Source organism: Plecotus auritus (assembly GCF_963455305.1).
Source record: "Plecotus auritus genome assembly, chromosome: 13".
Classification (NCBI taxonomy): Eukaryota; Metazoa; Chordata; class Mammalia; order Chiroptera; family Vespertilionidae; genus Plecotus; species Plecotus auritus.
In genome coordinates this window covers 23,109,997-23,124,532 of record NC_137779.1, presented here as the reverse complement: position 1 = coordinate 23,124,532, position 14,536 = coordinate 23,109,997, and the positions used below count along the sequence as shown (strand labels likewise).

Sequence of the window (14,536 nt, the reverse complement as noted above, 5' to 3'; positions counted from 1 at the left end):
CTGTGCTCTGTGGACTTTTAAAATTTTTATTTAAAAAATATAATCTCGTGATTACATATTTATATAAATATATTTAAAATATATTTTATTGATTTCAGAGAGAGGAAGGGAGAGAGATAGAGAGAGAGAGAAACATCAACGATGAGAGAGAATCATTGATTGGCTGCCTCCCACACTGGGGACCGAGCCCGCAACCTGGGCATGTGCCTTGACCAGGAATCGAACCATGACCTCCTGGTTCATAGGTCGACACTCAACCACTGAGCCACACTGGCTGGGCATAAGCACTAGATTATTATATGATATTGAAATTATCACCCCCACAGGGTAAGGTATTGATGCTCTTTCTTCTTTATTAGCTATGTGGTGGCCCTGGCTGTAATCCACACAACCCTCCCCTGGGCTGGAGCCTGAGCCTGAGCCTTACGTTGTCTGTGCTTAAGGCTGGGCCACCACGTGGGGGCTGGGTGTCAGAATGGGCGGGGCCTCAGGAAGGGGACGCCTCCCAGGACTCCATGCCCCTCCCCGCAGACATCTTCCCCCAGCCGGACCTGACAGACGACGGCCTGGCGCGGCCCGTGCTGGCTGGCATCGTGGCCACCATCTGCTTCCTGGCGGCTGCCATCCTCTTCAGCACCCTGGCCGCCTGCTTTGTCAACAAGCAGCGCAAGCGTAAGCTCAAGCGCAAAAAAGGTGGGTGTGGTCCCCACCCCTGCTCTACCTGGCCCGGGTTCAGAAGCTCCCTGTCGGGAGAGACGGCCTGTGTTTAGTGTGGGGCCCCTTGAGAAGAGGGTAGAGTTGCCAGTGGGACTTGATTTGAAAGAAGGAGAAAGGACATGGGGACCGTGGGAGAGTCTGGAGAAGGCAGGCGCCTGGGGTGGGGACGGGCTCCCTCATGGCTCAGCTCTGGGCCCTGTCGACGCTGGCGTGTGTTTTGGTGTCTCGGCCTCAGCAGGTCTCCCCCTCTCTCCTTCCAGACCCTCCGCTCTCCATCACTCACTGCAGGAAGAGCCTGGAGTCCCCGTAAGTACCCCGGCCCGGCCCCGGGGGACACGCTGCTTGTGGTGTGCGGGTGGACGGTCAGGGTGTGACAGAGGGCAGACCCATTGCGGCTCTTCTCCGCTGGTTACCGCTGGTTGATCTCACTGTTCCCCGCCGAAGGAGCAGTCGTGTAAATGATCCAGATTCGCCGAAAACCCATTTCTCTTTGGCTTCGGAGTGTAGTTCTGTGGTTTATTTCTTTGGTCATCCTAACAGATTTGCCTTCTGAATATGTTTTGCGTTGTAACATTATAATGAGCTTGCTTTCTGCGAGCAACCTGGGAGTGAAGTTGCAGGTGGGACTGGACAGAGCACAGCAAACCGTGGGGCGGAGCGGAATAGAAGTAGAAATGCAGGCGCTCACTCAGAAAACACACCTAGACAAACTGAGGGTGTTGGCCCAAGAGTTTCATGCCAAACTGTGCAGTCACCTGCGGTCTTGTTTCCTAGTCCTGTCTTCCCAGGTGATTGTGGTTGGTGTTTGCTAAGGGCACACAAAGGAGTAATGGCCTGTGTGTCCCCTGCCTCACCCTCCTGCTCTCCGCCTGTCCCCACAGCCTGTCCTCGGGCAAGGTGAGCCCAGAGAGCATCCGGACGCTCCGGGCCCCCTCCGAGTCCTCCGACGACCAGGGCCAACCCGCAGCCAAGAGAATGCTGAGCCCCAGCCGGGAGAAGGAGCTGTCCTTGTACAAGAAGACCAAGAGGGCCATCAGCAGCAAGAAGTACAGCGTGGCCAAGGCGGAGGCCGAGGCCGAGGCCACGACGCCCATCGAGCTCATCAGCAGAGGCCCCGACGGCCGCTTTGTGATGGGGCCCTCCGAGGTGGAGCCTGCGGTGAAGGGCAGACGCATCGAGGGCTTTCCCTTTGCCGAGGAGACGGACATGTACCCCGAGTTCCGCCAGTCTGACGAGGAGAATGAGGACCCCCTGGTGCCCACCTCGGTGGCTGCCCTGAAGTCCCAGCTGACCCCTCTGTCATCCAGCCAGGAGTCCTACCTGCCTCCACCAGCATACAGCCCCCGGTTCCAGCCCCGCGGGCTGGAGGGCCCCGGCGGCCTGGAGGGGCGGCTCCAGGCGACAGGCCAGGCCCGGCCGCCCGCCCCCCGGCCCTTCCACCACGGCCAGTACTATGGGTACCTGAGCAGCAGCAGCCCCGGGGAGGTGGAGCCGCCGCCGTTCTACATGCCGGAAGTGGGCAGCCCCCTGAGCTCGGTCATGTCCTCCCCGCCCCTGCACACGGAGGGGCCCTTCGGCCACCCCACCATCCCCGAGGAGAACGGAGAGAACGCATCCAACAGCACGCTGCCCTTGACTCAGACCCCCACGGGCGGGCGCTCCCCAGAGCCCTGGGGCCGGCCGGAGTTCCCCTTCGGGGGCCTGGAAACCCCGGCCATGATGTTCCCCCACCAGCTGCACCCCTGTGATGTGGCCGAGAGTCTGCAGCCCAAGGCCTGCCTCCCCCGAGGACTGCCCCCCACCTCCCTCCAGGTGCCCTCGGCCTACCCGGGCATCCTGTCTCTGGAGGCACCAAAGGGTTGGGCAGGCAAGTCGCCGGGCAGAGGCCCCGTCCCAGTGCCCCCCGCCGCCAAGTGGCAGGACAGACCCGTGCAGCCACTGGTGAGCCAAGGGCAGCTAAGACATACCAGCCAAGGTATGGGCATCCCCGTGCTGCCTTACCCCGAGCCGGCCGAACCGGGGGGACACGGTGGCCCCAGCACATTCGGCCTGGACACCCGGTGGTACCAGCCGCAGCCCCGGCCCCGGCCCAGCCCCCGGCAGGCTAGGCGCGCCGAGCCCAGTTTACATCAAGTGGTGCTACAGCCCTCTCGGCTCTCGCCTCTGACCCAAAGCCCCCTCAGCTCCCGCACCGGCTCCCCGGAGCTGGCCGCCCGGGCCCGGCCTCGCCCCGGCCTCCTGCAGCAGGCCGAGATGTCCGAGATCACCCTCCAGCCGCCGGCCGCCGTCAGCTTCTCCTGCAAGTCCACGCCGTCCACGGGCTCCCCATCCCAGAGCAGCCGCAGCGGGAGCCCCAGCTACCGGCCCGCGGTGGGCTTCACCACTCTGGCCACGGGCTACCCTTCCCCTCCTATGGGCCCTGCGGGGCCTGCGGACAACTTGGATGTGTTTGGACAGACGCCTTCCCCCCGAAGGATGGGGGAGGAGCTGCTCAGACCAGAGCCCCCCCCACCACAGTTACCTACTTCAGGGTGAGTGTGAGCTGGTTTCTCCCGCCCACCTTCACCTGATCATTTTCCCGCCCCCCCCCTCACCCCGCCCTCCACCGTCCATCAACCAGAATGACAGGGCTTGTCTGGAATTGCTGCAGCATCCCTGTGGGGGAGTTCTGGTCTTGGCATCAGCAGGGTGTGGTCAGTTGGGGTGGGGTGGGGCTTACCTGCCCAGGTACCCTGCCAGGAGCAGGAGGGATCTTCTCCATCCAGCCCAGGGCTCTCAGGAGTGGGCATACATGGGCCGGGGGAGGGGCGTGGCATGCCCTAGGGAGCGGTCACCCCAGTTCCTGGTGGAGTGGAGAGCTCACCATGTCCCTGGGATCCTGGCTTTGGGGTGGTGCCAGGGTTTGCCCAGAGACCTCACATCCAGGCTCCTTTGCTTCCCAGCCCCTCCTACTTGCTTGGCAGGACCCTGAAGCCTGGCCTGCCTGGACCCCCAGGCCAGGGGTGCCCCTCTTCCAAACCCTGCCCTTAGTGGCCTGGGTAGCACTGGGCCCCTCCCACGGCCTCTCCCGGGGGGTGAAGGGGGGGGCACGTATCCTGGAGGCTGGGGGCCAAATCTCAGGCTGTGAATCAGGTGCCCGGAACCACACACCCCACCCCAACCTGTGTGCCTCGCAGGAAACTGCAGACAGACAGACAGACAGACAAGCTCCTGCGATCAGCCTGCCTGAGAGAGCACACTCTAAACAGCTGGTGTTCCAGGTACCAGTCAGCCTGGACGCCTGTCTGTGCCTTTCTCTGTCTTTCTCCTCCTCCTCCTTCTCCTCCTCCTCGTCCTTCCTCCTCAAGTCTGTCTTTCTGTCTGTCTTTCTTCCTTCTCCATCTTCTCTGGGTTGCCCCAACTTGCTCAGAAGAGCCTGCAATGTCTCCATAGTACCCCCGGCCTCCCTACCCTCCCTCCCTCTCCCTCCCCCGCCCCTCCCTCCCCCTTTCTTTCTGGTTCCGTCCTTTGGTCTCTCTTGGTGTGGCCGCCTGTGCGGGGCGCCCAGCTCCAGAGGAGCTGGCCTGGTGGTAGGCAGGATGGGTGGCGGTCGAGGAGGAGCCCAGAGCCCTTCCCTTGCCCCACTCACTCCCACCCTGTCTGGTACCTGGAAGTGCACGCCTCCCCTCCCACCCCACCTGCTCCTGGTGGGGCGCAGGGAGTCCTGGGAGTGGAGGAGCGCTCCAGCCGGCGCCAGGCCAGGCGGTGCGCGTGGTTGCGTGGTGCCTGTGGTGTCTGCGGAGATGCTGTGGGCGCAGCCCTGTTGTCCGCTTTGCAGCGCGCTCATCTGCTCTGTCCCATCGTTGGTCTGGTTCTCTGTCTCTCTCCTCTCCTTCCCTCACCCCATTCTCTGGCCTCCTGGTCGGTTCTCTGGTCCCCATGCTCCCCCCTCCTCCCCTCTGGGTGTGCGTGGGTGGTTCCCCCATGGCCTGTGTTGATAACTGCTTTGTTTCTGATTGATCTCAGCTATCTGGGCAGTGTTGTCGAGACAAGCCTCTCCTCAGCTCAATAGGTAAGGGTGCTCCGCGGCCGGGGGGCGGGGGGCGGACAGGCGGACGGGGCTTCGGCAGGGCCATCGCTTCCTCTACAGGGGAATCCAGACCATGTCCCTTCACCCCCTCAGTGGGGGCGGCAGCCTCTGCTCCTTGAATCCCACGGCTTCTGGGTTCCCCCCATCACGCTGCTCCAACAGCCCCCCAGGCCACGCTCGGGCACTGCCTCGCTGCAGCTTCTCGCCCCGCCCGCCCCACATGTCAAGCTGTCTCCCATAGCCGCCCTGCAGTCTCCTCACTCAGACACCTTGCCATTCTGCTGCCCACACACCCAGAGCTGCCCCGGAGGTCCCTCGGGGCCCTGCATGCACCTGAGGGGCCCTCAGTGCCTAAGACCTGCTTGGCCTCTCTGTACCCTTGACCATCTGTCCGGGGCCACACTGGTACCAGGAACACCCACCATCTCTCTGCCCTGTTTTCCCAGCAGCCTCAGGTAGAGCACCCCTGCCCCCGGGACCCCCAAACTCAGACCTTCCCTGGGGTGGCTGGCCCCTCGCTGTCTTCCTGGGGTCTTACGAATAGTTGGTCCCTCAGGGAGCACAGGGTTGGGGTGCGGCCCAGCTTCTTCCCTCGGCCACAGACGAGGTCCTTCTTAGGACCAGGCCACCGTGGTCCTCTGAGGGCGGGGCCGGGAAACGTCCCCACGTCCATGCTCCTTGCGTTCTGCCGCCTGCCCTTGGCTGTTGCAAGGCTGAGCCGTGGCCCTTGCCCTTGGTGTCACACGGCTCTCGAGGGCCCTGTGGCAACCACTCCTGACCCTTGAGTCACAGCTGCAGGGAGTCTCGGGGAGCTCGGAAGAGGCGAGGACAGGTTTCCCAGGCTGGGGGTTGAGGTGGCAGGAGACACACACTCGCCCCGGGACGGAGGCCTGCACTCCTCCTCGCTGTCCACCGGGGTGGCTCCTTCCGGGTGGGGGTCTTAGGAACTGGGCATGTAGAGGGGTATCAAGTCTCTTAAAAAGGCTCTTAGGGTTACGTGAGGCTTGCTCTCGGGGTAACCAGGGAGGCGCTTCTTTTTGCCATGGACGGGAGTGCATAGGCCCCTCTGGCGCCCCGGCGGAAGCCGTGCCTCCCATTGCCACCTGAGAGGTCCAGGGGGGCTGGCCGTGCTAACTCAGGACTAAGGTTTGCAGCCATAAGGAAGACGTCCCATGGTGAGGGTGCTGTGCCATTTCTGTATAATCTGCAGCTAACACAGTGCCAGCAGCCAAGAGGCCTGGGACGGTGTGTGGCGTGCAGCTGGCTGGGGCCCCGCTTCGGCCGTGTGCATTGGGAGGACGTGCAGGGTCAGGAGGTCTTTGTGAGCTCCCCTGCGCTCAGGGCCTCCGTGGCCTGAGGGTGGACGCTCCGGAGTGGCAGTGACTGGGCTGTCCTCCATCTCCCGCTCTCCCTCCCTGCCGCCCAGTGATGGCCCCGCTGTCACCTCCCGAGGGGTCACAGCTCCAGAACCAGCTCTCACCCCACTCCTGGAAAGTGCCGGACCCCATTCTCATTGCTCCTGCCCCTCCCCTCACCCAGCTGTTGGGCCCTCTGCCCCCATTGTTCCCACCGTGTCAGACCTGAGAGAGCTGAGCTACCCCTACGCTCACTGCCGTGGCAAACCCAGCAACCAGGGGCCACACGAGAGAGCATTGTTCCTTGGGGCCTGGCCAGCACCCCCGCCTAGGGGAGTCAGACCTCCCACAGCCTCGGAGTTAGACCTTGCCGGTGCTGGGCTGCGGGTGCTGGGCTGCGGGAGCCGCCACGCCTCCTGCTTGCTGCGGGCTTCCCGGGTGCGGTCGCTGCGGGCCATTGGGAGGCGCAGGCTCCTCGTCAGACGCTGTCCTCACGCTGGGCCTTTGCATGTGTCTCCACTCGGTCTTGCTTGGAGATGTGACACGTCTTGTCTACGTCCGTTCTCGCTCTGTTTCCTCCAGTCGCTTCCCTGTTCCTTCTCCCCACACCTGCAGGTGTCTCTCCCCCTCCTCTTCCTCTCTGCCCTCCCACCCCTTTCCTCCTCTTCCCAACTCCCTCTCAATACGGAGTATCTGTGGACTGTTCTTCTGGGAATGGCTGGGAGGCTGAGGGGTCTTCTCAGCTCCCTGCTGGGGACCAGTCATCACACCCCTATCCCCATAGCTCCCTCTGATCCCCTTTCCCGTTAATACTGACTTTGGCCTCCATTACACATGCAGGTGGGTCTGGGAGCGTCGAGGGGTCCCCTTTTACTAGGGGAGCCCTGGGAAGGCGCTCCCGTTTGGAACAAGCTTCTGACTTGTGAGGCCAAGCACTTGGCGGGCGCCCTGATCCCTCTAGAAACGGACCATCTGTGGGCAGAGCGGAGCAGCTGCCAGCCAGGCGCCTGGCTCTCTGCTTTGTACCAGTACATGGAGAATAGTCCTGCCTTTTCCTTGGCTACACCGTGTATGTGTGTGGATTCCCTCAGCCTGCCAACCGCAGGGTCTAACCAGCCACGCCGAGCCCGCTCTCGGGCAGTTAGGTAGAGGAGACGAGTGCTCTTTAAACCGTGCGTCTGCCTGGTGACTGGAGGGATCACTGAGAATTGTGTCCTCATGGCCCGCTCTGTGGCGTTAAGGGCAGGAAATATCCTTAATGGATTTGGATTTTGACTTCCCTGTTCTGTGGTTTGCCTACATTTGAACCAGGAGGTCTTTTCCTCCACTCCTCTGGGTCAGCATAGAGCTAAGCAGCTAAGGGAAGCTTAGCTAAATGGTCATGATTTGGATTTTGTATAGAAGATTTTATGAAGAAGAGAGAGAGAGAGAGACAGAGAGAGAGAGAGAGAGAGTTCAAGTCAATTCCAGGCAATTTTGGGTAGTTCTGACCTGCAGAGAAATGCTACTGAGAGAGAGAGAGAGAGAGAGAGAGAGAGAGAGAGAGAGAGAGATAGAGAGAGAGATAGTTAGTTAGTTCAAGTCAATTCCAGGCAATTTTGGGTAGTTCTGACCTGCAGAGAAATGCTACTGGCAGTGTCTGGGGAAGACGATATGGCAGATCAGGAGAATCCCTAAGCCTGAGGCCTTTGCCTTCAGTAACGCTCTGACTCCTTGGGAGTCAGAGCACCCAGAGCTTGTGGATTCCTGGATGCTGGAGCAGAAGGGACTGGTTAGGAACGGAACTGGGAGCTCAGCTTCCTGGAGAGCCCAGGGCTGGATTCTGTCCTGATAGGGAACCTGCAAGCCAGCCTCAGGTGCACTTGCCGCCTTTATAGATGGAGTTGCTTAACCCAAGCTTCCTATGTCTGAGCGACACCAGCGCCCTGGGCCTCATGACCTGGAAGTGTCCCAGGTGAGCTTGACCTTGACGGGGACATGGTCACCCTCCTAGAAAAGGGAGGCGATTTGATTCCAAAGGGCTTGGCAGACGGCGGATGAAGCTGGTTGGAGCACATGTCACGTATCTTTTCTGTGTAATTCGCTAAAAAGAAAGACCCATTTTGCCCTCCTCCCTCCTTCCTGTCCTGCTAGACACTTGCTTGTGGGTTTTTTCTGCCTCCGTAGAGTGTCTTGGTGCCCCCAGGAGCCTTCTCTTGTGGTTCTGGGTTTGAGGGCTGAGCCCAAAGTGGGAACAGGTGACCGGCCTGTGTCCTGGCAGGGCCCGAGCTTGGCTATTTCCCCGAGAGAAAATGAGTTTATCCTCCTCAGCGGATCATGACTGTTTGGGAGTTTTTGCCTGGAGCAGCCAGCGTTGCCCCACCCCAGGTGTGTCTCAGCCCGGCTCCGCCCCCACCGCTGAGAATGTCAGTGACAACCGCAGCGGGTTCCTTCTGGCCAGCTGATTTCTCAGATGCCGCGTGGAAGCAGGACTTTTCTCTGCCGTGACTTCTCTACCCGCTTTATTAGGAAGAATTTGGAAAAATAGGGTCACCTGGGCCTGAGAATCTTGGCTCTATCCCGTAGTCACTGGGTAATTGGACAAGCTACCTGGCCTCACACCTCAGTTTCTCCATCTGAAAAATGGGGCCACTGTGTAGTGTTTACCCCTGAGGGTTGTTGTAAGGATGAAAGGACATTGTTGTAGAGAATGTAGGTCAGTGCCTGGCCTGGTAAGTGGTAAATAGATGCTATGTGATAAAAAATGGGAATAGTGACAATTTGTGGGTTGTAATAATGAAAACATCCCTGGAGGTGTCACTTGGCTTGGAGAACCCATAGAATTTGTAGAGTCTCTCGAGCCCTGATGGGTGATGTTCTTAAGCGCTGCTTCCTGGGCCCACTCGCTACTCACCACCCATCACTCACTGTGTGTGGTCCCTCTCAGGAGGCTGGCTGGGCCCTGGATACAGGCAAGCCGAACCGCAGGTGTATGCCTGCGAGCTTCCTTTCAGCAGCACGCAGAAACCTTAGTCAAGGCTGAGAAGGGGTGAGGGCACCCCTCCTGCCGGAGCCATCTCCACCCTGTGCCCGCCTCCCCCTCCCCTTCCAGCTGTTGCCGTGAGGATCTCTGCGGGTAGAGTGCGGGGCTGGTGAAGGAGGAAGGAATGGGGGATTGGCAGGCTGGGTGTTTGCAGGGGAAGACCTGCCTTCTCATAGTGAGTTGGACCGAGTGCCTTTGTGCGCGTGGAGGGCGGGGCTTCTTAGCTCCGTGCTGTCAGGGGGGGCCGTGGAAGATCAAGACGTCGCCTCTGACCTGAACTTTGGAGGCGCTTCTTGATACTTTATTTACTGAAGGGCGATGGAGTGATGCCATCCATCAACGAAGATGAAGGTTGCTTCACTGCCAATTCTTGCAGGAAACCCCAGAGGCCAGAGGCGTGTCTACGTTCGTCTGTAAGTTTCTTCTCCCACCTTCCCACAAAGACGATCCCATGTTGGGGCAATGCAGCTGCGATCTTCCCGTCCCTTCTCATGTTTTAAAAATGCCTCGAACTGCTTGCTCACCACTGGGGACGTCTTTCCCCGTCACAGGGCATCTGTCCTACTCCTTCTCATCAGGATTCACCACAGACCAGTTGCGATGGAGCTGGAAGGGGGAGCTAAGGGGGCTGGGGCAAGAGTGCAGTTCCCCGTGGCCCTGGGAGGGCTCGGCCTCCCCGACCGACCGTGTGCGGATGCCGGCACTGGTGGGAAAGAGTGACCTTTGTTCCTCAGGCCCCACGTTTGGCTTACGTTGTGAAGAAACGCCATTGATAACGCATCTTCTAGATTTTCTTCTTTTACGACTCTTAAAAAATTCTCTCACAGATGGTCACAGACAGTCGTCCTCCTGGCTCTCTTGGGTCCCCTCTGTCCCCTGGGCCGCACGGGCTTCACTTAAATCATTGACTTTGTTCTAATCATGCGTTTGGTCCGCCAGGCGCGTGGCCCTATCCACTGGGCTGGGCGAGAGAGAGAGGCCACGATGCATGGTCTCCTCACCCAACAACCTCCGTTTCTCCTTGAATCTTAAAATAGAGAGATTCATGGGATTCTTGCTACAGTAGTCATGGGCTTTGCAAGGCTGCCGGATTTGGACACTCTTACCATCGCAATCTACTTCTCCCTTTCGTTTCTTCTCTTACATGACTGAAGGAGTCTGAGCCCAGCCTGCGGAGGGTCAGGGAGGTGGCGGGTCTCGGTGTCGGTGCTGTTAGCTGCGGAGTTCTCCCCGAGTCTCGTGCGTGGAGAGCAGGAGCCTGGAGGCGGGTTTCCTGCTGGGCGCTGGCCGCCTCTTGTCTGGAAGAGGACAGTGGATGGGGGTTGGGGTTGCCCACGTCCTGCTTTAATCTGCACGTTCCCTTTTCCCTTAAAGGCCTTGATTGTGATGACTTCTCAGAACTTCAGACGCTGAAGCGGCTTCCTTCTCCGACCTCACTCCTCCGGCTTGAATTCCGTGTGATGGGCTTCCCTACTAAAGTTTCTCTCCCTTTCCTAGGTCTTCTGATTGCTCTGCAGGTCCGTCCACCCGAGGTGGGCCCCCCGAGGCTGCAGCTCTCACTGGTCCTTCTCCCTCCCAGGAGCAACAGAGAGCCAGGGGTCGGGAGCCCTCGTGGGTCTGGGACTCCATGGAACCGCACTCTGTCCTATGGGCCAGCTCTTGGGCTTTCTTCCAGCCCTGCTCCGAAGGCTCCCTGTCCGGGGGCTGACCCGCGCCCTCTGATTGTCCCTCTGCAGGACACATCCACCTGCACCCGGGAACGCCGCTGCACCTGAGAGGCTGGAGGCTCTGAAGTACCAACGGATAAAGAAGCCCAAAAAGTCATCCAAGGGCTCTTCGAAGTCAAAGAAACGATCCGGTAAATGGCAGGAAGTGCCCTGCTCCTCTCTTCCCACCTTGCCCACCATTATTATGGGGTTGTTTGCTTCGGGACCCCCAACCTGGGGTTTTCTTTAGGATTGAATCCGTCCGTTATCTCACTCTCTGTTTCTCTTGAACACGAATTTTCAATGAACGCACCATATGATTTTCATGTAAGAATAAGAAAGAGAAGGTTAAAATCTCCGGTTGTCCTTCCAGTTCTGTTTCCTCCCGCCTGGGAACCATTCCTCTCCGTGGTATGTGTGTTTTCAAGAGCCCTTCTGCTACTCCGTTAGGAAAGATAGTGTATTGTGTTAGTCTATTTTTAAACAACCTAAATAGTATCTTAGGTTTATCCTTTCTGCAACACTCAGATCTCCGTCTATATTTCCTCTGTATCGTTTCAGGCCTTCCAGTTGGGCGTGGGAATTACGGGGTCCCGATCCGTGGTTAGGGGACATTGTGGCATGGACCTAGCTTCTGTAGTTGGCCGTATTTTTCTCAACGAGAGAGGGAAATCTCACTTTGTAAAAGGACACCTCTTGTGAATTGCTAGTATGTCTGATGTTTTTCCAGCGGTCATAGGTGGCTGCTAACAGAGTGTAAAACCAGGTCAGCCCTTTTCAGATGTAGAGAATTCCTTAATATCCCCCCATACTCTCTTTGCACCAGTGGTTTGAGGGATGTGACAGGATGTCAGAGAAAACTGCTGAACGGGTTCTTATAAACCTGGATTAGCTGCTGTAGAGGAACTTTCTTTGGAGACTGGGTTATGGGAAAGTGTTACCCAGAGGCCCCTTGGATCTTGGGGAGAATGGGAGCACTTATTTCTCACCTTTGGGTGGTGCTATTATTCTTTTAGTTTATAGGTGGGAATACTGAGGCAGAAGAAAAAGAAAATGAAGTTTTTAGTGTTTGGGTAGGAAATTGGGTCCCAAAGCTGGATTTTCAACTCCTATAAGCTCATTTCAGCCTAAGACCTCTATCTATCTATCTATCTATCTATCTATCTATCTATCTGGTGTACTGGTTAATAATGCAGATTTTTTTTAATAGATGGAGTTACATATATATTGATATATATGCGATTTAATATGTATGCTATTTTGTTGTATTGCTCCTTCAGATGACCACTTGTTCCGATCGATGGCACACACACTTTCTGAGCAGCACTTCAAAACGTACGAAGAAATGGAAAATTGGGTCTCTGAATGGTCTGCCTCAAAACAAGAAAAGTTCTATTGGGACGGTATCCACAAATTACCTGACATGTGGGGGAAATGTGTAGCTAGCGATGGACATTACTTTGAATAAAGCACTTTTGATGTTTCTCTTGAAATTATCATGTTTTCTCTGGATTACAAAACCTGCATTATTAACCAGTTAATAGTTAATCCATATTATTAACAAGTTAATAATTAATCCGCATTATTAACCTATTAACACAGATTTTGTAATCAAAGAAAACAAAACCTGCATTATTAACCAGTTAATAGTTAATCCATATTATTAACAAGTTAATAATTAATCCGCATTATTAACCTATTAACACAGATTTTGTAATCAAAGAAAACATGATAATTTCAAGAGAAACATCAAAAGTGCTTTATTCAAAGTAATGTCCATCGCTAGCTACACATTTCCCCCACATGTCAGGTAATTTGTGGATACCGTCCCAATAGAACTTTTCTTGTTTTGAGGCAGACCATTCAGAGACCCAATTTTCCATTTCTTCGTACGTTTTGAAGTGCTACTCAGAAAGTGTGTGTGCCATCGATCGGAACAAGTGGTCATCTGAAGGAGCAAGGTCTGGTGAATACGGCGGGTGGGTTAATACTTCCCAGGCAAGATCTTTTAACGTGACTTTAACTGGTTTTGAAGTGTGTGATGGTGCGTTATCATGAAGCAAAATTACTTTACCGTGTCTTCTGGCCCATTCTGGTCGTTTTACGATCAAAGCGCGGTTCAAATTGATTATTTGTTGTCGGTAGCGATCAGTATTAACCGTTTCACCTGGCTTTAGAAGCTCATAATACACCACACCTTGATCCCACCAAACGCAGAGCATTGTCTTCTTTCCGAAGTGATTTGGCCTTGCTATTGATGTTGATGGTTGACCTGGATCAACCCATGATTTTGTGTGTTTGGGATTCTCAAAATAAATCCACTTTTCATCGCCAGTCACAATTCGATGCAAAAAAGACTTTCTTTCGTGCCGTTGAAGCAACATTTTACTGATGACTTTTCGGTTTTCCATTCGTCTTTCGTTCAGTTGATGTGGCACCCATTTTCCTTCTTTAAAATCTTTCCCATTGCTTGTAAACAATCGGAAATTGTTTGCTCAGCAACATTTAATCTCTCTGCAAGTTGTTTTTGAGTTTGACACACATCTTCATCCAATAATGCTTGTAATTGTTGGTCTTCAAACTTTTTTGGTTGACCTGGACGTTCTTTGTCTTTCACATTGAAATAATTAGTTTACCAGCGTTCACAAGTATCTTGAGATGGAGCATGTTCACCATAAGCTTCCCGAAGTATACAATAACTTTCAGCAGCACTTTTCTTCAAAATAAAGTAATGAATTAAAACTCCCCGCAAATGCTCTTCTTTTGGCACGAAATTCGACATTTTTAAGCATAAAAATATCTATGATGTTAACACCTTCAGCAAATTTGACACATGAAGTTTTGAAGCTTGCTGTCAATACAACAAAATAGCATACATATCAAATCGCATATATATCAACATATGTGTAACTCCATCTATTGAAAAAAAAATCCGCATTATTAACCGGTACACCTAGTATGTATGTATGTATGTATGTATGTATCTATCTATTTATCTATCACCTATCTTTTTTTTTTTAATAAAAAAAAGGCATATCAGATGTCCATGTTCTCTCGTTCTCTTATAGTGGTCCTGTTCCTTTATGTATTAAAAACTCTCAAAGATGTCTTTAACCCAGGCCTATTCCATGAGCTCAAGTCTCATATTTCCACTTGTCTGCTGAAGCTGCATTTGGATAGTTTATAAGCCTTTATAATGCCCAGAATAGAGTTATCGATTATCCTCTCCAAATCTTTCTCAGTTCCTCCCCAGTTTCATAAATAGCACTGCTACCAACCCAGTCACTCAGACCCCTCGACCACGATTCTTCTCTTGCTCTTACATCTTACATCCAATCCATTGGGAAGGTCTGTTGGCTCAGCATTTAGAATGTATTCTGAATCTGACCCCACTTATTTCCTGTCTCCGCTGCTAAAACATCCCGACACACACTCCTCACTCACCTTAACTATGGCAAGCACCGCCTCACGGGTCCTCCTGCCTCCATCCCAGCTCCTTCTATAGTCTATTGTACACACAGCCACCAAAGTGACCTTTAGAAAATGTAACCACATGTTCTCTTCCTTTAGTCCTGGGCATGTGCCTACCCATGCACACACACACGTGCGCGCACACACATACATGCACGCATACTTCTGATTCAAACCTTCCAGAAGCTTCCCACTG

At 55.1% G+C, this 14,536-nt stretch overlaps 1 protein-coding gene across 4 annotated transcripts in view; it reads left to right on the top strand.

Moving 5' to 3' along the window:
- IGSF9B (immunoglobulin superfamily member 9B) overlaps positions 1 to 14,536 on the top strand; it is a 50,131-nt gene that overhangs the window by 31,160 nt on the left and 4,435 nt on the right. For 3 of the 4 annotated variants that reach the window (XM_080650697.1, XM_080650696.1, XM_080650695.1), the window contains 4 exons: positions 532 to 693; positions 978 to 1,023; positions 1,599 to 3,248; positions 10,900 to 11,021. In XM_080650697.1, the coding sequence (XP_080506823.1) occupies positions 532 to 693; positions 978 to 1,023; positions 1,599 to 3,248; positions 10,900 to 11,021 (1,980 nt within the window). Of the gene's footprint in view, positions 1 to 531; positions 694 to 977; positions 1,024 to 1,598; positions 3,249 to 4,722; positions 4,769 to 10,899; positions 11,022 to 14,536 lie in introns of all 4 variants that reach the window. The other variant, XR_013959585.1, reaches the window with a different exon arrangement.